General features: G+C 42.9%; 2 protein-coding genes across 2 annotated transcripts in view; one reads left to right on the top strand and one right to left on the bottom strand.

The window, feature by feature from the left end:
* The window catches only part of LOC125288454 (collagen alpha-1(XXVIII) chain-like), a 31,172-nt gene extending 20,150 nt beyond the window's left edge, over positions 1 to 11,022 (bottom strand). Inside the window, 10 exon segments of the mRNA XM_048234839.1 lie at positions 28 to 72; positions 443 to 487; positions 1,050 to 1,076; positions 1,707 to 1,751; positions 2,037 to 2,090; positions 3,859 to 3,921; positions 4,083 to 4,103; positions 8,774 to 9,348; positions 10,197 to 10,400; positions 10,819 to 11,022. Coding sequence (XP_048090796.1) covers positions 28 to 72; positions 443 to 487; positions 1,050 to 1,076; positions 1,707 to 1,751; positions 2,037 to 2,090; positions 3,859 to 3,921; positions 4,083 to 4,103; positions 8,774 to 9,348; positions 10,197 to 10,362 — 1,041 coding nt within the window. The 5' untranslated portion in view covers positions 10,363 to 10,400; positions 10,819 to 11,022.
* Positions 11,023 to 18,536: 7,514 nt separating this feature from the next.
* Positions 18,537 to 24,041, top strand: atp5f1b (ATP synthase F1 subunit beta). The gene is made up of 10 exons (XM_048234838.1): positions 18,537 to 18,669; positions 19,660 to 19,833; positions 19,924 to 20,098; positions 20,485 to 20,606; positions 20,742 to 20,926; positions 21,641 to 21,799; positions 22,046 to 22,168; positions 22,399 to 22,611; positions 22,806 to 23,007; positions 23,771 to 24,041. Exons 1-10 carry the CDS (start codon positions 18,579 to 18,581, stop codon positions 23,866 to 23,868), a joined length of 1,542 nt encoding a protein of 513 aa, XP_048090795.1. The 5' UTR covers positions 18,537 to 18,578; the 3' UTR covers positions 23,869 to 24,041.
* The last annotated feature ends 1,296 nt before the right edge of the window (positions 24,042 to 25,337 follow it).

The raw sequence follows: 25,337 nt of genomic DNA, 5'->3' as shown, positions 1-25,337 counted from the left end.
GAGGATTCCATGGTGATGATGACATACCTGTGGACCTCTGCTTCCACGAATACCAACTGGACCCTCTGGACCCTAAAAACATGAAAAAGAAAGGAATAAAAGACAGAGAAAGAGAGAAGAGTGAGAGAGAGAGAGAAACCATGACATGAATAAAAGAGCCAAGGTGGTAAACAACTAGAGACAACTGTTAGGTGCAAGGGTGCTAAATAAGCAACAAAATTAATAAATAAATAACCAACAAAAAATGGCTTGAAAAGGTTGCTTGGTGTGGTTTATAAGTGGCTTACTTCTTAATTGCATAACATTTTTTTCTGTATTCTTATTTCCATTATGCTTTCATCTAAAGCACAATTGCTTATGGTGCTACACACATGAACACAATGGGACTGAACTTGGACTGAACTGGACTAAACAGTGTAAATGAAGGGGTGCGGATACTCACTCGGTCTCCTTTTATTCCTGGAGTCCCACACTCTCCCCTCTCGCCCTTCACAGAGATCACAAACATGTTACACAACATGGTTATGCACAACTTTTTTAGAACAAACCTGAGTAAGCATGCCTACAAAAAACATGTTTTCCTCGCAATAGACCCTTTCAAGAGAGTTCCATTATCAGCATCATAGTTGGCCCCACAAGAATTCCTTTTAACATTCCATATGTTATCTTAATGCAGAGGAAGTAGATTGGGAACCAAATAGAACGTTCAAGCATTGTTTTTGTTTTTATTGTTGAAAGGGTCTATACAAAACTAAAATGTCACTGAATGCCGTGTGCAGAGGTTACTTTCTGATTTTCATTCAGATGTTACCAACTAACGCCTGTTGTAATGTGCACAGGGATTTCTGATTATGGTTACAAGCACAAAAAACAGAGTTGACAGCCGGTAACAGTTGGTAACAGCACCACCACCAGAACAAGACCAGAAGTGTATCAGGTTCACAACATCAGCACCAGAGCAGACGCTAAAGAGGCTATTTGTGTTCCCACCTCTGACGACTAGAGGATGACCTTTAAAATGACTAAGGTAAACATAAAGTGGGTCTTACCCTCTCTCCTTTGTAGCCCGGTTTACCCTGAAGATGAGTAATGGGGGCAATTAAAACACATCTACAACAACCCCAACATGCTGTAAACTTACCAAACAACCACAACATAAGGCAAACATACCACACACTCACAGCATGCAATAAACAAAGCACACAATCAAAACATGCAATTAACGTACCACACTCAACATTTAATTCATTCATTCATTTTTCCTTTTTTCTCATCGTTGTTGTTGTTGTTGTTGTTAATCTTAATCTTAAAATAAGTTAAAGATTTACTTAGTTTGATCTTTGTGTGAAATACTTCCTAGTACCTTAAAGTAGTTATGTGTACTTGCTTACCTTCATTACTTAATAAATAAATAAATAAATGATTCTAAAATAACCCAAATGTATTCAATACAGTGGCTATACGTGGTACAGCGTGGTCTCACCAGAGTGGCAGCCCAGCGCTAGGTAGTTTGCATACTAAATTCAGTGGACATCCAGATAACACGTTATGACATTACGTCAAAATGGCTGTTTCTACACATTCTGTTGTTATTTCAAGGTCATTTTTAGATGATTTTTTAAAAATGCCACACAGCACCTCTAACCTGCATGACCTGGCAAACTTGTGTGATTCATGATAATAAATCACTTCCAGGTTAGACTAACCTCGCCCCCGTCACGACCCGGAAGTCCAGCGTTGCCAACTTCCCCCTGAGAAGAGCGAGAGAATATCACACATCAGCATCAATGTGTTCGTATTAATATACTATCCAGGATGAAAACACACACAGAAACACACACACACACACACACACACACATACACACACACATACACACACACTGTACAATGGACATACACATGCACATGTACATGCACATACACGTACACATGCACATAAACACACACGCACGCACACACGCGCGCACACACACACACACACACACACACACACACACACACACACAAAATAAACAGATTAAGAAAACATCTGACCTTAATCCCTTTAGGCCCTGGGCTGCCATCATCACCTGGACGACCCTTTTTTCCCTGTAGAGCAAAGGAGAAGAGAAGGAGAGAGAGAGAGAGAGAGAGAGAGAGAGAGAGAGAGGAAGAGAGAGAGGGAGAGAGAAAGAAAAAAAGAGAGAGAAACAAGGACAGGAATAAATAGATCAGAGATCTCTTATCAGAGATAAATAAGAAAGAATTGATAGCAGTCCAAGAGCTGTAGACACATCCAGTGGTGCTACCACACTGTGTGTGTGTGTGTGTGTGTGTTTTTGTGTAGGGGGCAACATCTGCCCTGCCACCCGGAGGCCGACTCCTGGCAGCAGTAAAAAACAGTCGGAGTCGCCATAAAGTGCCATGTAAACACCCTGCTCAGCTGGAGTGGGTTGTGGGAGAGCGAGCGTGACCTTTCGGAAACGTTTGTAGTCTTCCTCATCTTCCTCTTCCTCCTCCATTCTGTGATATAGAGCCATGGCCCCATCAAAACACGCCTAATTGAGTCTGTTTTTTTTTTCTGGGTTTGATCTTCAAGCTGTGTTGTTCTTCGCCATAGGACTTTAGCACTAGAGTTATGGCTCTAATGGCTTGTAATGGTTTTCAACTTTTGAACACGGCTGCTGCAGGGAGACAGTGACTCTGGCTCTGGCCAGGGTAGGGTCCTGGTGTCCAAACACCTGCCTGGAGTGCACTCTCCAACTCATACACACACACACATGCACACACACACACGCGCACACACACGCACACCACGCACACACGCACACACACACACACACACGCACACACATATACACATATTTACAGTATACATACATACATACTGTATACATTTATACTGTATGTATGTATATTTAGAACTTCCAATGTTAATGTGTGAGAGAGATAATGGGTGTGTGTGAGTGTGTTTATGCATGTCTGTGTAATTGTCATCAATATTATTATGAGATTATTAATAGATTGCTGAGCAAATTTTGCCATGTATACAGACCTTACTGTCCTGTTTTTGACCCTAGGCAGATGGGTCAGGCCCTTGAGTCGTGGATCTGCTCGAGGTTTCTTCCTATATGTATCTCCAATTCTAGGGAGTTTTTCCCCCCTGTTACCCATGGGCCTCTCTGTTACCCATGGGCCTCTCTGTTACCCATGGGCCTTCTTTTCTTTTCTTCCTTTCTTTTTCTCTGATTGTCTACACTCTGTAAAGCGCCATGATACATGTGTAATGTTTTGGCACTCTATAAGCACAATAAATTATGTTGAAATTCAAATTTCATAAGACATATTTTTTTGCGCTGTAATATTCAATATGCATATGAAGAAACTGTTTCTTATCGTCCTAACAAAAAAACTACAAATAGCCCAAGCATAACACTCTCTCACTCCTCATATGTGTTTAAGCTTGTTCATACTAAAGACTAGAAGGAATTTCAAACATTTTGTGGTGTCTTGCTGCTTGAGGCGTCCGCTGAGAGATCCCACAAAACCACACAATTAACTCCACACTCCAGGCCTTAGTCATTATCCCCCCAATCAGGCTGCAGGTGCATGAGTGCTTGAGTATGCTTGTTTGGGTATGTGTGTGTGTGTGTGTGTGTGTGTGTGTGTGTGTGTGTGTGTGTGTGTGTGTGTGTGTGTGTGTGTGTGTGTGTGTGTGTGTGTGTGTGTGTGTGGGTGTGTGGGTGTGAGTGTGAGTGTGAGTGTGTGTGTGTGTGTGTGTGTGTGTGTGTGTGTGTGTGTGTGTGTCTGTGAATATGTGTGTGTGTGTGTGTGTGTGTGTGTGTGTTTCAGTGATGGGCAAGATTAAGGCACTTACAGCTGGTCCTGGAGGTCCCCTCTCCCCCTTATCACACACACACGGCGGAGCATTAGGTGGACACTGGAGACGAAAAGACATGTCACAATGTGAAATTATGCGTGTGCAAGCACACACACACACACACACACACACACACACACACACACACTCGCTCTAGTACACAAATACAAATGGTCTTTCTCTCAGACACTAAGAGAGCGGTAAAAAAATTGTAGACTCACCCCTTCATCTGCCAGCGCCGTCTGTCAGAACAAAAAAAAAGAGAGGAGCATAAGATACTCTATTTGTTTTTGCCATGCCTGGCAAGGAAACACAAGTACAATGTTCAATCACTGTGATTTTTCTGTATTTTGTGTTTATAATGAATTTTAACTTTCTAATGAGGAGACACAGCACTGAAAATATTCTCCATAGAAATGCATGGAGTTACCGGTAGTTCGTAACACCAACATGGCAGTTGTCTACACATATCCCACCCTATCCACGGCCAAAAGTCAACATGTGAATACATTGTGCCAATCATGTGGTGTGTTGTGAATACATCGTACCAATCATGTGTTGTGATCTCACCGCTGGAGTGAGGTTGGTGTGGTGAAGCCTTGCGCAAGCGCAGTTCTGCCCGAAATAGATGCCCGAAATAGATGCCCGATAAGTGTCCAAAGTGCGTTGCAATATATGGCCGCTGAGTGGAGGGACTTGCCTAAAAGGACTTTGCTTTAAAGGTGCTCTACAGACTACAGATGTAAATTAGCCTAAGGTTAACTCTGGTGCAATGCATCAAATTGTTACATTTATGTTTTAATTGCACACTGTCCCTTACAAATAAAATTGAAATTGAATTGAAGCGATGTTGGGTAACGTCACTTCTGTTGACGTTCAAACAAAACAGAGAGCTAACACGCTCATATACACGTGTATTCAGGGCACAGGCAGCTAGTGGATGGTGAGGTAATGTTTGCTGTATGTGACAAAAAAATTAGCTTAGAAACTGCATAACATCACTTAGAGCACCTTTAACTGCTTCTTTAAATGTGTGACTTTGAAACAGTGCCCCCTGTGGTAAAAGTGAGGTAACTAAGCTCAAAACCCCTAAATTCAGATTATTCAGATGTTCTCAGATCTTTTGATTACACACAAGTAGGTAGGCTTACAAAACTGTGCTGAACAGTACGGTACTGTACAATTTCCTTTCTTCTCTACTCCTTCCATTTTTTTTTCAACAGTCTGACCTCAAAACCTCTAGGCTCTCTCATCTTCACCAGAATCACCAGAAAGCAACTACTGAATAAAATTATATTTTGTGGTAGTGCCTAATATTTTTTTCCCGCTGCAGAAATGCAGTTGAAATTAGGGATAAAGTACAGTCATACTGAAGGATGAATAAAAGACAGGGGATGACAGTGTAGTAGTGTAGTAGTCTTGCTAGTCATTACAGATTGTACAAAGCCACCTGGTAATCTCCACCATTCAGTATCTCAATAGACAAATAGAAGCCATATGAAAGTGTTCCAGAATGTTTGATCTGTCCATTTTTACTGTGAGTATGTGCGAGTATGTGTGTGTGTGTGTGAGGGGGACGTTGTGTCTGGGGATAAGTTGTCCAGACCACAGCATGTTGTGGATAAACAAATCTCTCTCATATGGACACAAAGGGCTGATGACATGCAGCTGCTGCCACAGTCCAGACGCCTCTCTATGCCAACGATCTCTTACACCCATCCTAAGAGAATCATCTCTCTACTTTCTGTACACAGGACCAAAAAAGTTCCATTGTTGGTCGAAAAAGGAGTTCTTGGCCATCACAGGCAGCCATGTTAAACATTTTAAGACACTACAAAGGGCCTTGTGCCATAATGACTTTAATTGCATAATGGCCAAGCCGCCCACTGACTGTCTTTTAAGAGCTTTTGTGCAAAACACATGTAAGTGCTGCTGGATGGCTTGAATTTGCAGGGGTAGTTCATGTGTGCTATGTGTGTGTCCTGTTTAATCCTTTTGTGTGATTTTGGTGCTCATCTAAAATACTTAGATTGTCTACAACTTAACAACTAAGCTGTCAACATCATCCATAATAGTAATTTCAGATATACACAGGATAGGTCTTAAATTCTTAGTGCCAAAGATCTCCAAGCCTACTTACAATCAAAAACCAAATAATAAACAAAGCAACCTTTGTGGGTAAACACATCACCAACAGAGCAGCCTTCGAGAGCATTTCATTGGAATCATCAAGCAGGCAATTTCTTCCTTCTGTGTTTTACTGATATAGGCCCACGATACCTCAAGAAGGCTTAACAGTGTCTGGCGTCCCAGACCCATCCCCTCCACACTCGTGATGGGTTTCTCTACCAACAAATACCAACAAGTTCTTTGGTCATTCCTCTTCATTGTTGTGGCTGTTTATGATCCAATCAGCAACATAACCAAACAAACTGCAAGCCCTTGATGCGGGTACTAACAAATACCAACTAATTGTTCAGTCAATCCTCTTTGCAATTATTAATAGTAGTGGTAATACAAACTGGTGTCAACCGGACAGACTCTGACAAGTCAATCCTCTTTGTTGCTGTGGCCGTTTATGATCCGATCAGCTACATATCCAAACAAAACAAATCACTAACCTATTGATGCCATAGTTACAAATACCAACAAGTAGTCGAGTACCAGCAAATTATTTGGTCATTCCTCATCATTGCTTTGGCCATTTATGATCCAATCAGCAACATACATGTAACCAGACAAACCCTTGATGCAGGCACTTAAAAAATACCCACAATACCAACACATTTTTCAGTCAATCCTCTTCATAGTAATAGTAGCAGTATTAGCAAACTGGTGCCAACTGGACAGACAAACTCAGATGAGGGTCTACTGAATCTAGGCCAGGTCTGTTTCACCCTAACCTTGCTCAGATGATCTATATAGCCTTACATGGAAGACTACTGTAAATCACAGCTCTAAAACTGGCACGGTTGTCCGTGTTACACAGGTTTTCAGTGGCCTCCTGTGGTCTCCAACACTATGGGGTGCTTAGGACCCCCCTATGATAAGGAGATTTTTGAAGTCTGCCAAAAGGTCTAACTTCAGGGCTAACGATGTCCCTCCAGCTTCAGCTCTCTGTGCTGTTTCATGTCCTGATGTCAAACATCTGCATCAACAAACAGGGTCCCAGGAGATGTCCAGTAGTATGGCACAGTGTGTGCGAACAAAGCATATTCAGCTATTTGGTGAGCGTGTAGGGTCATGCTGTGATCTTCTGCCGCTTGCCAGCTTTCAGAGCCAAAGAACAAGAGGAAGTTTAAGAAGAAGAAGAAGAAGAAGAAGAAGAAGAAGAAGAAGAAGAAGAAGAAGAAGAAGGTGGAGAAGAAGAAGAAAAAGGAAAAAAGAACATGAAGAGAAGATGAAGAAAAGAAGAATGGGACATAAAAAAACTGAAAAAAATAAATAACAAAAATAAATCTGTCAATGAAAAACAGATGTTACTCTCTCCAGGAATGAATGATAGTGACTTCACACCCCACTACACCCCCCACACACAACCACACACACTCCTTGATATGACATCTCCCATGAGGATCATCAACCTTGTGGGGTTAATGGATTCCTTGACACCTTAACATGCCGGAGCCTCCACCCATCTCTTTATGATAATACGAGATGAGAGGAGGGGAAGCCTTTGAGTAAATCAGCCGGAGTGTGAGGGTCAGAGGCACTGACCGGCCAGACCAGATGCTCAAAAGGAGGACGTGTTTGTGTATCTGTGCCACGTGTTTGATGGATAGGTGCTTACGCATACACATACACATACACATGCCAAATTTGTCTGTCTGTCTCTGTCTCTGTGTCTCCTTTCCACACACACCTTTCCCATTATGCTCTCTCCTCGTCATGTACACACACACACACAGACACACACACACACACACACACACACACAACTGAAACAATGTGACATGCCTCCTGATGTAGGAGTACAGTACACATACCACAGGGCTTTCTGATTTCAGTGCCGTGCCACATTGGGAAATTGTCATATAGTTTTCCCTGGTGGATTCCACCTACGAGAGGTGGTGACAGACCCTTTCCCCTGGGCCACCTCGAAAAAATAGCCATAAGATGCCCGCAGACAGACACAGCTGTTTAGGACACGCTCACAATGACACTTTAATAGCCCTACTTTCCACCCCATCCAGACACACACGAACCACGGGGACAGGCCAAGGTGCTGACAGGAGAATCACACACACACTCGTGGTGCGTTGACAGACAAGTCTGCTTTGGGTCACACACATCTCAACAACGGAAATCCAAATGAGCTTCATAAATCTGAGCACATTTACCACACACCCTTCCATGGCTTGATGTAAAATCAGAGAATTCTTGATGTCTGTCTACCACGTCATTCTCCTTTTGACCAGACAGCTATTCCTAACTCAAAAGGACCTCTTAGAAAACGGTGGTCCAACTTATCATTTTTTGACAATAGTGACAACACGAAAAAGGGTTAACACATTCCGATTGCCCAACAGCACTTTGGACGATGTGAAATGACCTGCCCTTCTGCAGCTGAAAGACAGAGGCACCAGAGGATGGAGAAGATTTCACCTTACGTGGTGTAATGCTTCACTGTATCCGTAGATACTGCAGCAGACTAATGGTGGCTTCAGGCTGTTTTCAAAACGCACACCGCTGGCTCACAGCCTGTTTACCAGAACTGAAAAGAACATGCCAGAAGTGTGGCAGATGCTTGTGCCATGCCATCACTCTTAGATATCTAGCCATATCTATAACTACAGTATCTAGCCATATCTATAGCTATGTCTCCATTTATATCTAGCCATATCTAGAACTATATTGACCTCTATGAAAAATAAGATGGCATCTTATTATGCAATCAATTAGGTGAACTTACAATCTCCTTGATTATCTTCTCCAAGATGTCCCTGTCCTGCAGGTTGTACAGGAAGCGTGTGGCAGGCGAGTTGGCCAGCAGGCGCAGGCGCTGGACGTTGCCCGGCGCGTTGGCGGCCGGCGTGATGCCCACCATGAAGAAGCGTACACCCTGGTTCTTGGCGTCGGCTGTGGCCGAGAAGATGTCAGGGTTGCGTGGGTGGAACTCGCCGTCGGTCAGCAGCACGGCCACCTTGACCGCACCCAGGCCGGACTCGTGCATGTACAGGTGGGTGAGGTTGGTGATGGCATAGGTCGTGTACGTCCCCTGGCCGATGTACTGGATATCCCGGATGTGGGCCTGGAAGTTGGCCACGCCCTGCCATTGCTGGAAGGTCTGCTCAGTAAACGAGCGGCTACTGTACTGCAGGAGGGCCGTCCGGAAGCTCAGACTCCGCCCCGTCTGGAGGCGGACCCCCTGCAGACGCTCCACCACGTCGATGACAAACTGCTTCTCCTGAGCGTGGTTGTCCTTGGCACTCTCCGAACTGTCCACTAAAAACGCCAACTCCAGACCACAGTCCTCTGATAGCAGGTCTTAGTGGACGAGAGAGAGAGACAGAGAGGATGAAGAATACACACACTTACATATGAAGTAATAATATTTCTTCACTTTAACTCATACAAAAGTGGTATTTGTATGTATTGGTATTTGTATGTCTGCAGGACTTCCAAGTCTCTTACAAGATATTTGTTTGCCTGCATCGTATGAGTTTGATATCATCTAAGCACTATTCTGTATGTTGTTAAAGACTAGATGTAGATGCAGGTGTCCTTATTCCAAACTTGTCAAACTTCAGACAGGTCTTAAACATTTTACCATCCCAATTTTCCATAAAACTACAATAAAACAAAAGTTCCTGCTCTTGCCACCTTTGAAAGGAGGTCACACAGATAGCTCTATCACAGATGCACATAAATCACAGTCATGTTTCCAGCAGGATCATGACAGATAGGGAATTAGCCTGAGGACAGGTACGGCAGAACCCAAGAACAGAGGCCCTCCGGCAGGCTGAAAGAAGCACACCGAGACAGGAGACCCACATGTACACAGCCAGATAAGATCAGAGTTCAGTGACCTGACCATCCTCATAATTTTCTATGGGGATAAAAAACTCCATGTTCCCATCATGGCGATAGATATTATCTGACAGCATTTTAGTTTTTTTTTTATCCTTAGGTTTTACTGGATTGACTTATCAATCGAAGCATGTCAACTGCATGCTCTGACAAGGCTAGTGTCCCACTATCTGAATAAAGTTTTGTTGGACACATTCCACTCTCCCATTCTCTCTCTCTCTCTCTCTCTCTCTCTCTCTCTCTCACACACACACACACACAAACACACACACTGAAAAATACACTGAAAACTTGGTAATGCTTACTTTGACCATTTTTGGGGATGAAGCTGGTCTTCAGTGACTTGCCGTTTGTCCTCTTTCTCGGCCTGATGTCCACTTCTTCCTCGTAGTCCTCATAATTGTCCTGACGCTGAGCCACCAGGCAGTTGAGTCCACAGAGCAGGAGCAGGGGGAGCAGTGACCACTGCATGCTGTCCCTAATGCAGGAGCATTCACCCAAAGCAGACTCTAGTCACCACACAGATGGAACGCCTTAGAGATGGACTTCACAGACGAGAAAACAAACCAAAGGAATAAAGCAAAACATCTCTCTGTGTGGCTCTCTTATTCTGTGCTTTTTTGACCTTCTCTCTTTCCCTTCCTTTCTCTCCCACACATATAACACACACACACACACACACACACACACACACACACACACACACACACACACACACACACACAACTCTCTCTTTATCTTTCTCTCTTTCTCTATCTCTCTCTCTATCTCTCTCACACACACACACACACACATACAGTCATACACAAACACTCCTTTTGTTTCTTTTACATCTGTCAAAAATCTAAGACAATTGAAGTGGCATTCCAAACGTTCACAGATGACAAATAAACATTTAAATGAATACAGAGAGAAGGACAGACTTACTAACAAGAGTTGCAGCAGAGTCTGAGTCTGCTACAGTGTTCAAACAGATCCTCAGTCCACAACACCAGAGAAGTGCTGAATCTAGCAGAGAAATTCAGACAGACTGGAAGACAGAGAGACAGACGCACAGGCAGAGGTCCTGAGGCTCAAACCGTATTATGCACCATGCAACAAGCAGTGACAAAGACTAGTAACATGAGGAATCAAGCATAGAGGTGGAGAGAGAGAATTCGGTTAATTCGGAGTCAGATGTGCCAGCTGCCATCCTCCACAGGTGTCAGTCGGCCAACCCCCCTGGCCATTCATTGGCTGGATTATCTTAAGGAGGTGGGGCCAAATGAGAAACTGTACCCTCATAGGACTGCCTATATGAAGAGGGTCCAATAAGGAACCCTGAACTGAATGAGATGCAATACTTATGCATCCACTTATACATCTTATGTAGAGAAAATAACATGTAATAGGAAGAAACATTGATGACTTTGGTGAAAAACTTGTGACCCTCAAAAAAGTGGGCTAGAGCAGGTGGTCCGCTTCTCCAAGGCTACCAGTTTTGTTCACATGGGCCTGGAAGTTAATTTAGCGTTCCTATGAGCTTAATAGGAGAGGTGAGGTGAAAGAGTTTATGTTGATAAGCAGCGCCTACGTTTCTTTAGTTTCCCCCAGAAGCAACAGAAGCTCCACACCCAGGACCACACCTGGCCAGGGCGTGCCATGCATTCACATGGAAAGAGAGAGAGAGGGAAAGGGAGATAGAGAAAGGGAGGGAGAGAGAGAGAGAGAGGAAGTGAAAGAGGGAGAAGGGGGGCTAAGAGAGAGTGACAGCAAAAAAGTATGTGTGTGTGTGTGTGTGTGTGTGTGTGTGTGTGTGTGTGTGTGTGTGTGTGTGTGTGTGTGTGTGTGTACATGACGAGGAGAGAGCATTTGCATGGGAAAAAACGTGAAAGGTGTGTGTGGAAAGGAGACACAGAGACAGAGACAGACAAATTTGGCAGACAAGTAAGTAAGTAAAGAGAAAGAAATACAGTGCGGTGATGAAGAGAGATGTACAGGAGGGAAAACAAGGACAGAACATGAGGGAGAAGAGAAAAGTTCAGCAGCAGCATGAGCTACCGATGCCCTCAGGCCAGGCATACCTCCACACACAGTTCCTCTGCCATGGCTGGATCAGGAGCTTGAGCTCTCTCTCTAAGGAGACGGAATGAGGGATCTTCAAAAGGTCATTCTAAACTCTGGATCCACAAGGGCAAAGAAATAAATACAGGAGTTTAATCAGTACCCCACCTGACCTCAAAAGCTTTTATTAGTACTTTGTACATCTACTTTCAGTACTTAAAGGTTGTATCAGCGATAACGTGGATACGTCACTTCTGTTGATGTTCAAACAAAACAGAGAGCTAGCTTGCTACTCCCTCCCCCCTACCTCCCGTGCAATTAAAACTCTCCTAAACGCGCATCTCGTCGGTTATTGGTTGAAACACTTTATTTTGCCTTTGAGTGGTTGCCAACCCTTGGTGGTAGCAATTGTTTTTGTGTACAGATCTCGGAGCCTAGGCTGCCTACAGAGACGCGTTTTTTGACGGCCTGCTTATGGGGCAGACAGCTAGCGGATCATTAGGAGAGATTAGATGAATGTGATCATTTATGTTTGGGTCTTTTTTGGGCCTGAAATCGCTGATACAACCTTTAAGTATGTTTTAATGGGCTACTTGTAGATATTTTAAGACTTTTACTTAAGTGGCATGCTTATAGATTACTTTTACTTAAGTCATTTCACTTTCAGCTTTTGAAAAGAGGTCTTCATATATATATATATATATATATATATATACACACAATACACACACACACACAACTCATTTTGTGTCAGACAGATAGAGAATAGAGGGTGAATTAAAAGGTGATGAACATAAGAGTGAGATGGAAAAGAGACAGTAGAGGGAGAGACCCAAGAAATTGATGAATGGAAAGATTGTATCACGTCATAAAAAATCACACAGTCATGGGTGACTTTGAGTATTGTTGCAGCTGTGAATTACCGCTGGTGATCACTATTTCCTGCAAAAGCAGCTGGCAGAGAAAGGGCCAGCCTCCCTCCCCTCCATCCCGCCTCCCATTCGTTAAATCCAGACCCCAAGGGCAAAAGCATGGAAAGGTGAGCTGTCACTCAGAAATGCTTTCATGAGGAATGGGATTGTTCAAACCTGGTTCTGATCCCTCCTCCCTCTCTCTCTCTCTCTCCATATCAGTGTGGGACCACTGCGTTCTGACATGATAATATATAGCCAGACTGTACGCACAGGGAAACGCCTCACCTCTGTAGTACAAGCAGATCAGCACGAAAAAGGAGGCCATCCCTCACCATTAGCACGTTCCAGCAGACCTGCAGCAATAAGAGAGTGAATGCACAGCCACAGCAAACTATGGAGATGTGTCCACACTGTCAAATGTAGCAATTTTGGAATGATTTGAATTGGCATTGCTGGAGGCAGTTGAAGATGAAGTATTACACACATTCAATTATCACCTTCAATAATATCAGTGTATCGAAGCTTCCCTCAGGCAGTTACAAAAACAGATTTTCTATGATATGACACTGACAGTCCTATAATGACATAGGTGACATGCTTTTTTATAAGGACAGTGCAGATATACAGTACTTATTCATCTAGGTTTAAAACTGGGCCTTGGTATTGGCACCTTGCACTACCTGTTTTGAATTTCCCCTTGGGGATCAATAGTATCTATCTATCTATCTTGCTTGCTTCAGATACCACACAATAGCTATAGTTCATACACAATAACTTTGCTTATTAGATAGATTAGATAGACTTTGCCCTTTGGCCCCAAGTCTAACATAAGTCTCTTCAATGTTGAAAAGCTACTTTTGAAAAGTTGCATCCTGTATTGGAAACTATATGATGGCATGCAACGTTTAGATCTCAAATCCAGGTATTTGATGCCAAATGGCTTTAATCTGTTCCTGACCGTATCTCTGTGACAGCTGCTGTGCACTCCACAAAATCACAGGCACATCTGCATAGCCAGGCTAATGCTACATGTGCCCAGTACATTGCACGCTGCATGCAGAGAGAGTGAGAGTAATTTAAGGTTGTCATGGGAGACAAAGAGAATGTTGCTACCATATGGACACCAGTAGTTCCATTGAAGAAAACCTGTAAATTCTAGTCACAGTCATCTTTAGTTAGGTGGGTCAGAAATGTATGAAAGGATTCAGCTGCGAGGTCAACAGGTCAACGGCACCGCTATCCTCTGGCACAAACCTGGTGCCTCCTCCTTCATCTCTTTGCGTGCTAGTGTGCAGTACATAAAGCAGCAAAATGACCCGCCTGTGAAAGTGAATAGCTGGTACGTCTGCATGTGTCGGACGCCCTTGGTAGATTAAGAGGGCATCAGTCAGCTCTCCTATCACCACTCCGACTCCCCGCCTGGCGTATCCACCTCTGCTCACCCGATCACAGCCCTGAGTCAGGAATGTTTTACAGGTGCAACCTTAAGCACACCTTGCCTGTCAACCTCATGACGAGCGCAGATGTGCGTCCACAACCTCTCTCTGATGCTGACTCAATAACTTTAGTTAATCTTAGCAGCAGCTATAACCTATGACCTCATGACTAGGCTACACCACACATGCAAACATAGAGCACAACTTTTCCGAAACTGACGTATAGCGCTTCTCGTCAATCTTCGCCTCACCCACAACCTGAACTGATTATGTATTGTGGTGTAGAGAGGATTGAGATGAAAGGATGATAGTCAAGCCAGTGTGTTTCCCCACATGTTAAATTGCAAATATGTACCCATTATTATCACCCTGAGATTTGCATGTCTCCATCACTAAAAAATGACCTTCTATTTTTACGCTCAGCGGACCCGGTGTAGCCCAGGCCTGAGTGTAGAGCTTCTCACTGTAGACCTCTGGACAGGAAAGGCCGAAGGGGTAATGATGTCCAATCCATCACCACTACCCCCTTGACTACATCTTCATCCATGAGAAACTGTAAAACAAGAAAAATATTGTCCGTAAAGACGCACCATAGACAAGAAACACATGTAGTTGTCAGCCCCAAAGAAATGTCATTCTTAGAAGAAGTGCAAAGGTCAAATGCAGAGGTCCAGAGGTGACGTGGAGTTTGTCACAGGGAGTAGCAAGCATCACTTGTAGGCATGATGGATGGAGAGTGCATTGGTGTGAGGCTAAGCTACAAAATTGAGAAACGAAGAAATGCAGCTTCTTTTCTCACTGGCTTGGGACTAGAAGAAAAAGACACATAAGTTTCATTTTTGTTTTGCCTTCTTTTGGTTTTGTCTTGCATACTGTCTACTTCTTGTCATTGTTTTGTATTGTTTTTAGACATATGTTGCCAACTAGCTAGCTGATGAACGTAGATAAATGTTTGAGTCAGACCATGTCCAGTGATGCAAATTCTAAAGTTGGTAAAAGACAGATCAAGTTACACACTTGCCAGAAACCACAGGATATGAACTTGACCACAACTTCAATGGCATTAATTATTACGATTATGAGGGGGTCCTTAGAATATTTTCTCACCCACAGGGGGTCTTTGGAACCAAAAAAAAAGAGAACACCTGGGGCTAAGCTGCCAGTCAGTGTCTTGATAAATCATGTAGGAATGTCCAGTGTTCTTGTGGGCATTTGTTTTTCATTTCCCCACTCTCCTTCATCTTGAAGGCCCATTGGCAGAAGGTAGTTTATCTACACAGGCAATGCTGGGCGCATAATCATCACAGTCTATGCATTCAGTCTCATAATAAAAACATGGTGTGGCTGGGTCTGTTTCAAAGTCATCTTTTCACTCCCATTGGTTCACTCCAGGTAAATTGATTCCAGTCTTGCTACTTCCTGCTGGTTGACTTGCACTAGAGGGCTCAATTATGCAGACATACTATACCATGCCATTCCATGCCATGCAAAGAGAATATAAAAAAAGGGCTGAAAGAGGGAATATTCCCCCGGGTGAGAGATTTTTTTGTACACCGCATCAATCACTTCTGAAATTGTCTCGCATAAATCACAGTACACAGTGATGTGGTCACACACAGAAATGCCAAGGTTGGTCATAGGTCCAGACCCAAATTTGTACTGTGTTCCCACAGGCAAATCCTTTGTTTGTATATATTGAATTCGTCAACACTGTGCCACACAGTGCATATTACTTTATTATGCAGTGAATCTTTGGCATGTCTGCATGTTTAAACGTTAAATGCAGTGTTTTTGCATGGTTTAGTGACTATTGACTGTTAAACACAGTTGTTTACTCGATTTCAAAGAAATACACGTCCATGCCGGATTAGCGACTACATGCATGTTTTAGGGACATTAAATGGGCTTCAATGGCCTCTTGGCCAGACGGACCTACAGAGCAAATCTCAAATTTGCCAAAGGTTCGTATGGGTATTCCCAGGCTAGATGTTACTTAGTCTCTGTTGCTGTAATGTTTAAACATGTCAATTCAGATTTTAAAAAGGAAATTCTATTATCCTAGATAGATAAAAGAAATATACACAAACAGTATAAATATAAATATATAAATATTCATGTTGTGGAATGCAAACATGGCCCAAGGGCTTAAGGCCAAGTGAAATTGTAAGTGACTTAATAAACTCAGACTAACACATATCAATGTAAAGAATGTCTTTTACATCCATGCTGTCAACCAGAGGCTGACCCAAAGGCTGATTTGGTTATCATTATCTCAAGAGTTTAAACAATTTTTAAACAAAATCCAAGGGTGAGAAACATGCTGACATGGTGTGAGGAAACTAATGATCACCAATCAGAAGTAGTGTAAGCATGGGTTTAATCATATAGCCATTCAGTGGCTGCAGATGATCCCTGATCTGTGCTGGCATGCTGTTAACGGCAATGTTAAAGTCCCAACTTACTGCCCTGTCAGGCATGCTTAAGTAGTTAGAACCTCAATAATAAAGAACATATTAGTACAAGATACACAGTAGTGTAACGACACCACCAACTATCAAAACAGTTAGGCAAACTTGACCGCATAGTAATATTTTCTTAGTTTGTTAGAGGATTCATTTGAGTATAACCAAAGTCCTTTTAGGCAAGTCCCTCCACTCGGCGGCCATATTGGAATGCTTTTTGGGCACTTATCGGGCATCTATTTCGGTAGAAATGCGCTTGCGCAAGGCTTCACAACACCAATCTTGTTCCAGCAGCGAGATGATTGGCACGATGTCTTCACAACACCACATTATTGGCCCAATGTATTCACAACACAGCACATGATTTTGCTGCGGAAAGAGTGTGATATGCGTAGACAACAAACTAACCCCATGCATTTCTATGGAGGACTTTTGGAGTGCTGTGTCTCCACATTAGAAAGTCTCTGGTATGGCTACTACTGGCTTCTAGCAAGCCAACAGATTTGCAGCAATTAGGCTCTATGCAAATGGTGTCATCATATTTGTTATCATGAATTCATATCAATGTTAAATGACCAATAGCCTATATTCACTATTTAAGTGGAATGGGATCTAAAATAAAATAAGATCTATGGATAAATCTATGATATAACATGGATTGGTGTTATACTAAGCATGGACAACTTTGCAACAAGATTTCTTGATAGTTATCTGTTACCTGACAGATAGATGGAGTCATGCAGACCATAATCCACCACAGAAATTCATCTCTGAAATTCCTAGCCCTCTACCGCCCTCTACAGTTTGAAATGGGTACAGCATTCTGCAGAAACCTGAAAGTTATGAAGGCATCATTACTAAATTCAGATGATTTGAAGTAGACCTGTTCTATTATGCCTACTTACGATTTCTGGGTATGCTGAAAAGTGGGCTAAGGGTTTGAAACATAAAACTAAACCAAAGTGACTTAAAAAATACCCTAACTAATAAATACAAACAAATGTATTTGGCAAAGAAAATGAATGAATGAATGAATGAATGAATGGATGGATGAATGAATGACTGGGTGAATGAATGAATTAATGAATACTTGTGAAATTTCAAGGGAATAAAGGGCTAATTTTGTGTATAAAACATTTAAATTAACATATTTGACATGTAACTTTAATGTAGACCTAGGTCATTTTCCATAGGCCTACTGTACAAATTTAGCTTACCACATTAAGACAGTTGTGCATTTTAGCACAATAAGGAAAAGTTATTTAATTTTAGGAAGAGCCTGCTGACTAACTGAATGACCCATATCATCAAGAAGTTAAACTAACATGCTAGTTTAGAAAGCTTACATGACTTAAATTCCCTGAATGGGTGTTGACAAGAAATGCCTCACTGGTCATCAACCATGCTACATGAAAATCCCTAATAATCATGAAATATACAACCAAAGTCCATTATCCTGATACATTACCAATGTCAACAAGCTAATCACACCTTAACACTGAGGTAACCTGCAGACCACCAGGATGCCCTCGCGTCATGCTTATTACAGATAAATAACAAGTAGGTGTGCAATTCACCTTTGGACTAAACAATAGTAAGTGTTTAAAATTCAAATAACTATCAGATACAGGAGAATGCATTGACACTGTTAGCTTATGCCACAGCACACCTCATTCATTACAGATCATGTTGTCCTTCAGTGATCAGCGCATGCGCACTTTGCCCACTGTCACGCCGCCATTTTGACAGCGCATGCTCAGTGCAGATACCCGGCTATTCATATAAAAAGCCGTCTCAAGCTCTGTCTCATTCCACCTTCAGCCATTTTGACAATGTTAGGAGCTGTGGGACGTTGCTGCACCGGGGCTTTGCAGGCTCTGAAGCCCGGGGTCCTCGCCGGATCACGATCGGCTCTCCATGCTTGTAAGGCACACATAATGTTTTTGGTGTCAAAATCTTTTGCTATAATTGTCTTCTGTTTGAGCCTCTCATGGTCAAACTGTCAGTGTGTCATGGTCGTGCTGAGGCAAATGGCAGACGGCGTGCAGGCGGCGCAAGTACGACAGGCCGCAGACATGAGTCAGAGAAATTCAATGACAAACTTGAAGAAGATTGGTTTTTATTGCTACATTTGTGCTTTTGGTTCAGTGAGCCTCTAGTATATTTACTGTCATTGTAGCTATGAATGGAAATTCCTATGATAACACAGATGACCTTTGTGTGTCATGAGGAAGCTAACATGACTAGCCAACTCGTCGTTTAGCAAGCGCTGCATGCACTTGATTTTCGATAATGCAATTTCTCGTATTCAACAACAGATCAATACTTAAAATTGGAAGTTGGTAGGATATGGATACATATTTGGATTATGAAAGTGTCGAGAGACCTTGTGGAGATGAAACCATGTTCTTTCGTTGGTAGTACAAGTTGTACAACGATGTTAGCACTAGCTATACAACGTCGTAGATGGCTAACTTATACCAGTTGACTTTCTGCAGTGTGGGGTTGAAGTTAAAGTACTGCTAGCATAAGCCAGCCAGCCTAAACGTCCTTACTGACACTGACGACATTAGGATTAGGAAACTATCTTTCTAGCATTCGAACCTGATCGTCTGCGAAAAAATGGATTTACCTTACCGAATGCCAAGGTCATCGAATCGAAACAATTGCAACCAATTTAGAGACAAATTGGAGACATTAAGTTAAAGTTAACGTTAGCAGCTAGCTAGACCAATAAGGTAACAAGGTTACAGCCGTTTTGAATGAGGTCTTAAGTTTAACGTTTCTTTAACGCAGACGTGAAGCTTTGTAATGTCTTACAATTACGTTGGCACGATTAACTTTCAGTCCATGTAGTCTAGTTATTTTGCAGTGTCATTATTAGTGTTCTTATTGTGTTCACCTTCTCTACAGCCAGGGGTTATGCTGCCCCTGCTGCAGCCGCAGCCATCGCCAATGGGCGTATTGTCGCGGTCATCGGTGCCGTGGTGGACGTCCAGTTCGATGAGGGCCTGCCTCCCATCCTGAACGCCCTGGAAGTGGCTGGCCGCGAGTCTAGGCTAGTACTGGAGGTAGCTCAGCATTTGGGTAAGTCATTATGTCACGTTTTAGAATTTTCCATCTAAATTGTCAGCGCTATAGGATTGTTATGTGACTGCTTTCAACTGCTTCCCTCAGGTGAGAACACAGTCCGCACTATTGCCATGGACGGTACAGAGGGCTTGGTTCGTGGGCAGAAGGTCTTGGACACTGGTGCCCCCATCAGAATCCCTGTGGGACCTGAGACCCTGGGCAGAATCATGAATGTCATTGGAGAGCCCATTGATGAGAGAGGCCCAATCTCTACTAAGCAGTAAGTTTAGATCAGTTGGTTTACATCCAGAATCACAGCAGTCATGGTTTCAAAGACAAAGTTAAAAAGTTGAAGGATCCTAAGCAAGCCAAACAAATGTGTAGAATATTGCGCACCATTTGTAGCTCCGGTTAAAGTAGCAAATGGCACCATTCATAATTATTCATCTCTACCTGTCTGTGCCTGCAGCCATTTCCTGGTCCTACTCTCATCTCACTAATTTCCAGTCAATCTATACTGTCTTATTTTAAATGCCTGAAAACTGATTTGATAAAAATGAATATCATGTTAATGTCTTCTTAGAAGTGTTATGATAAAACAACTCCTTACAAGTGTTTGTGACCTTAATGGCTAGGAAACATGCTGATCATATTACTTCTCTGCAGTACTGCCCCAATCCACGCTGAGGCTCCAGAGTTCACAGACATGAGTGTGGAGCAGGAGATCTTGGTCACTGGCATCAAGGTGGTCGACCTGCTTGCCCCCTATGCCAAGGGTGGAAAGATTGGTACGTGTTTGAAAAACACTTCTGCTGTTACACTTGCCGTTTTTACTTTCTTCTCGATCTGGGTTAGTTGGTTTCAGTTATTGTCTCCTTGTAATCGATATAGATGGGATAAGATTCCTTTGTGTGTTTCTACAGGTCTGTTCGGTGGTGCTGGAGTGGGCAAGACTGTACTCATTATGGAGTTGATCAACAACGTGGCCAAGGCCCATGGTGGTTACTCCGTGTTCGCTGGTGTGGGAGAGAGGACCCGTGAGGGTAACGATCTCTACCATGAGATGATTGAGTCCGGTGTCATCAACCTGAAGGATACCACTTCCAAGGTAAAGTTGCCATGTAGAAAGTGCAGTGATGCACACCAAGCTCTCTTTCTGGAAGTAGTGGGTGGGTGTGTCTGTGTTTGCACACAGAGACCTCTGAAGTTCACCTACAAAAAGGAACCAAAGCTGCCATATTTGCCCACATAAGGAGATCCTGGTGTTAATTGAGGCAAACTACCTATTGTAAGTTAGCTCTGGGGTAGCGAAGATCAAAGTATGCTATCTTCATGTACTGAAGATCACCGTATCCACTCGAAGGCAGAGGATAAAACGGTGTAGAGCAAAACGTCTGCATTTCCGCTTAACAGGTGCGATAATTCAACGTTTTCCCATAGAAAAAATCTCAAGATACTGGATCTCCTTGTTTGGGCAAAGATGGTAGCTTTTTTTTGTAGCTGAACTTCAGAGGTCTATTCATATAGCTGGACAGCCTTGTCCATATACTTAGGTGAAGTGGCTGGAATGTGACATTATAAATGTAGGTCAATATAAGTTAAAGATCATGATCATTATAAATGTAGATCATTAAAAGTAGACTACAGAGTATTAATGGATAATGAATACACTTTGCTTCAAAGATGATTTAGATAAAACCAGCTGAATCCTCCCAGTCACTCCTTGGGCACCATTTCTAAATTAAGAACCACCTGTTGCCATTTAACCTTGCATGTTGTCTGTTGCCTCATTGTCTGTGGTGGTCCTCCTCCTCACCTCTAGGTGGCGCTGGTGTACGGTCAGATGAACGAGCCCCCAGGCGCCCGTGCCCGTGTCGCTCTGACTGGACTGACCGTAGCCGAATATTTCCGTGACCAGGAAGGTCAGGATGTCCTGCTCTTCATTGACAACATCTTCCGTTTCACCCAGGCTGGTTCAGAGGTTTGTGGAAACTCTGATCTGTTTGCTTGCCTTTCCAAATTAGCTTGCTATACTGCTATGGCATCAAGTTTGAGATTCTTTAATGAACAGATGGACTGTCTTGTGATTATTGATTTTTTTTGAGTATCTAAGATGGGAGTACATCTGGAAAAAGTGATGGGCACATTGCTCTATGCTCACTTTTTTTAAGTTATTTTTTTCTTGGTCTGTAGTGGGTTAAATGTTGTGGTAATTGCTCCTCTCCAGGTGTCTGCCCTGTTGGGTCGTATCCCCTCTGCTGTGGGTTACCAGCCCACCCTGGCCACTGACATGGGTACCATGCAGGAGAGAATCACCACCACCAAGAAGGGTTCAATCACATCTGTGCAGGTACAGTACATACCCCACCCATGCTGTCTTGTCTTCATCCATAGGTGCCTCTATACTGGAATATAGTGGCCATCCAATTCAAGCATGGAGCAATCCTCCAGAGCATCAAGGTTCATGGTTAAATGCTCTAGTTATGGTCTAATTGGCTTTGTTGAAAATGTGCATGTGATTGAAAGTCTTGACAAGTCAATTGAAGAGACTTATCACTGACTTGTAACCCCCCCCCCCAGGCCATCTATGTGCCCGCTGATGACTTGACTGATCCTGCCCCTGCCACCACCTTCGCTCACTTGGACGCCACCACTGTATTGTCCCGCGCCATTGCTGAGCTGGGTATCTACCCCGCTGTGGACCCCCTGGACTCCACCTCCCGTATCATGGACCCCAACATTGTAGGAATTGAGCACTATGAAATCGCCCGTGGTGTCCAGAAGATCCTGCAGGTTAGTTTGCCCACCACAGGATCAACGTTTCACATGAGTGGGATGTGGCATCTTATACTGGCTGTGTCTAATGCTGATGGAGGAATAAGATCTACTTCTACATAGAGATGCCAAGTAGTTCAAGGAGGTGGTTAATGTGTCTGTGGTGTGATTGGTGAAATAAGGCCACTCATGTGGTGTTTTGGTTGTTGTAGGACTACAAATCCCTTCAGGATATCATTGCCATCTTGGGTATGGATGAGTTGTCTGAGGAAGACAAGCTGACTGTGGCCCGTGCCCGTAAGATCCAGCGTTTCCTGTCACAGCCCTTCCAGGTGGCTGAAGTGTTCACTGGTCACATGGGCAAGCTGGTGCCCCTGAAGGAGACAATCAGCGGTTTCAAGGCCATCCTTGGAGGTACGTCAGTTTTGTATGGGCCCTTTGGGTCAGGTCTAATCCCACTTAGCTAAAAATGGAAGGAGGTTATTCTCATAATGCCTAAGGAGGTCTAGGTGCTTCTCTAGGTGGGTCTTGTGCCATACAAACCTCTTCTAGCCCAATCTGGTTAGGTCTGTGTATATTAAAACTGTGTATTGGCAAGAATCTGGGACTACGCTATACATATTACGATACAGGGGTTATGATTCTGTATGTTGTGATTTACTTAATGGGATTCATTGTGGCTATTTTATCTAGTTTATGAAAACTGGTTGTATAAAGTCAATTATTAGATTTTTCACTTAAGGTAAACAAATTTAGGGAGAAGCTAGTGACTCAAGCAGATTAGTAAAGCAGACTTATGTATTGCTTGAACTGTTGGGCATCGAATAAAAATTGGACATGTCTGCGGAGACGTCCCTCCATAGAGTTGGTCTATCTAGCCCGGTGAAGTGCAGAAAAAAATGTATGCCACTTATGTAGGTTGGGTAACCTACTAGATTCAATGCAGATCTACAAATCTTGCTAGGATTATGCGTTTGCAACCAGATGTCTACAACTTAAATAAGTGCACTGGTGGTACATGAAGGTGTAGCACCAGAATTTTAAGTGTGCTGCTCTTCAAGGGAGATGGTGGTTAATAAATATTCATTAAAAATTGACCCTGTTTTTGAACAATAATGTCACTATGTTTTTTTTGTTTTTTTTCCATTAATTGATAACATGTTTATCTGTCGCCCAGGTGAGTACGATGCCCTGCCCGAGCAGGCGTTCTACATGGTGGGCCCAATCGAGGAGGTAGTACAGAAGGCAGAGAAGTTGGCTGAGGAGCACTCGTAAACAAGCATCTGTCAATAAGTTGTGTAAAAAAAAAAAAGGTCTGGAGGAAGCACTTGGTTTGTACGTTGTCACATTCGAATACAAAAATTGTCCCTGTATCTGTCAAGTCATCCTGAAAAAGTTCTATTTAATGTTTCCAATTACAAAGGAGGAAATAAAGGTCTGTCTTACAATGTTTGTCTTGCTGTTTTTATTTGTATTGTATTGCCTTTGGGCAGCCGTGGCCCACTGGTTAGCACTCTGGACTTGTAGCCGGAGGGTTGCCGGTTCGAGCCCCGACCAGTGGGCCGCTGGTGAAGTGCCCTTGAGCAAGGCACTTAACCCCTCACTGCTCCCCGAGTGCCGCCGTTGAAGCAGGCAGCTCACTGCGCCGGGATTAGTGTGTGCTTCACCTCACTGTTTCACTAATTCACCGATTGGGTTAAATGCAGAGACCAAATTTCCCTCACGGGATCAAAAAAAAGTATATATACTTTCTAACAGCCTTAAGTGAATGGGCTGGTATATGTCTAGGCAGTATGATGCGGGTCATTCTATGAAACTGGTGCCATTTGAGAGGTGCATAAGGCAAAAACTTTCTAAAGCTAATAATTCAAGGGTTCTTAACATGACCATTTTTCACAAGTGACAAATTTAGACCTTAGACCTATTTCTACAGAATGAAATCATGCTTTTTATTATTATTATTATTATTATTATGAGGGGGTCGGGCAAGGTTAATCCAACCTCCCGGTCACTCATTGGACAGGAATAACTCTTCATTACAAATTTAAGTCATTGCTAAGCAAATGGCATTTCTAATTGAAGTCATGTATGTTCTCACTAACTTGACTGTTATTGGAAAACTTCACGGTAAGGCTAGTTTTCAGTTTCAATCCATTATATTTCAACGTTTTTTTTTTTTTTGGACTATGTCTGGATAAATTGAAGGGTAGTTTACTTTTGATAAGTTTATAGTGGAAAAGGCACCGGTTTCATAGATCGTCCCATACTTTATTAAGGTCATGTAGTACTGTAGTGTACTTACATTGCTATTCTACTTCTGTGCATGGTCCTACCTGTTTTGATCAGGACATAAGCACAGGATTCCCCCCTGGTAGACAGACCAATAAGGTTCTTCACATAATAAATCTGTCAGGCGTTCAAGCTCAGTAGAAGCTTGTTTTTGGGAAGCTTTACACAGTGTTTCTCATGAACTAAAAATGTCAACTTTTTCAGAGATTGGCTGTTGTGAAACTTTTACAATCTTTTAAGAAATACACAGGTGTCAAGTTAGTCATTACATACTGTATTAAAGGGACACCAGGCAAGCCTAATGCTTTTTCTCTACGAAACTCCCCCTTGCTCGGTCTGAAGCTCTTTTCCTTTTCTTTGCGTCTTCTGTCAAGGGTTTTCGCTGCGTCGCTGCTTCTTCTTAGCGTTTCGTTAGCCTGCCCCTGTGCTGTAAACTGAGATCTCATGCTTCGGTC

Source organism: Alosa alosa, chromosome 23 (genome assembly GCF_017589495.1).
Source record: "Alosa alosa isolate M-15738 ecotype Scorff River chromosome 23, AALO_Geno_1.1, whole genome shotgun sequence".
NCBI classification, from domain to species: domain Eukaryota; kingdom Metazoa; phylum Chordata; class Actinopteri; order Clupeiformes; family Clupeidae; genus Alosa; species Alosa alosa.
Note: the sequence above shows the minus strand (reverse complement) of the source record. Positions and strands in the feature narration are given on the sequence as shown.

Bases quoted from the DNA above. Each gene is read 5' to 3' on its own strand.
- atp5f1b (XM_048234838.1), top strand. From the start codon at position 18,579: ATGTTAGGAGCTGTGGGACGTTGCTGCACCGGGGCTTTGCAGGCTCTG. The intron at 19,834-19,923 runs GTAAGTCATTAT...TGCTTCCCTCAG, and splicing joins GGAGGTAGCTCAGCATTTGG to GTGAGAACACAGTCCGCACT. The intron at 21,800-22,045 runs GTTTGTGGAAAC...GCTCCTCTCCAG, and splicing joins TCACCCAGGCTGGTTCAGAG to GTGTCTGCCCTGTTGGGTCG.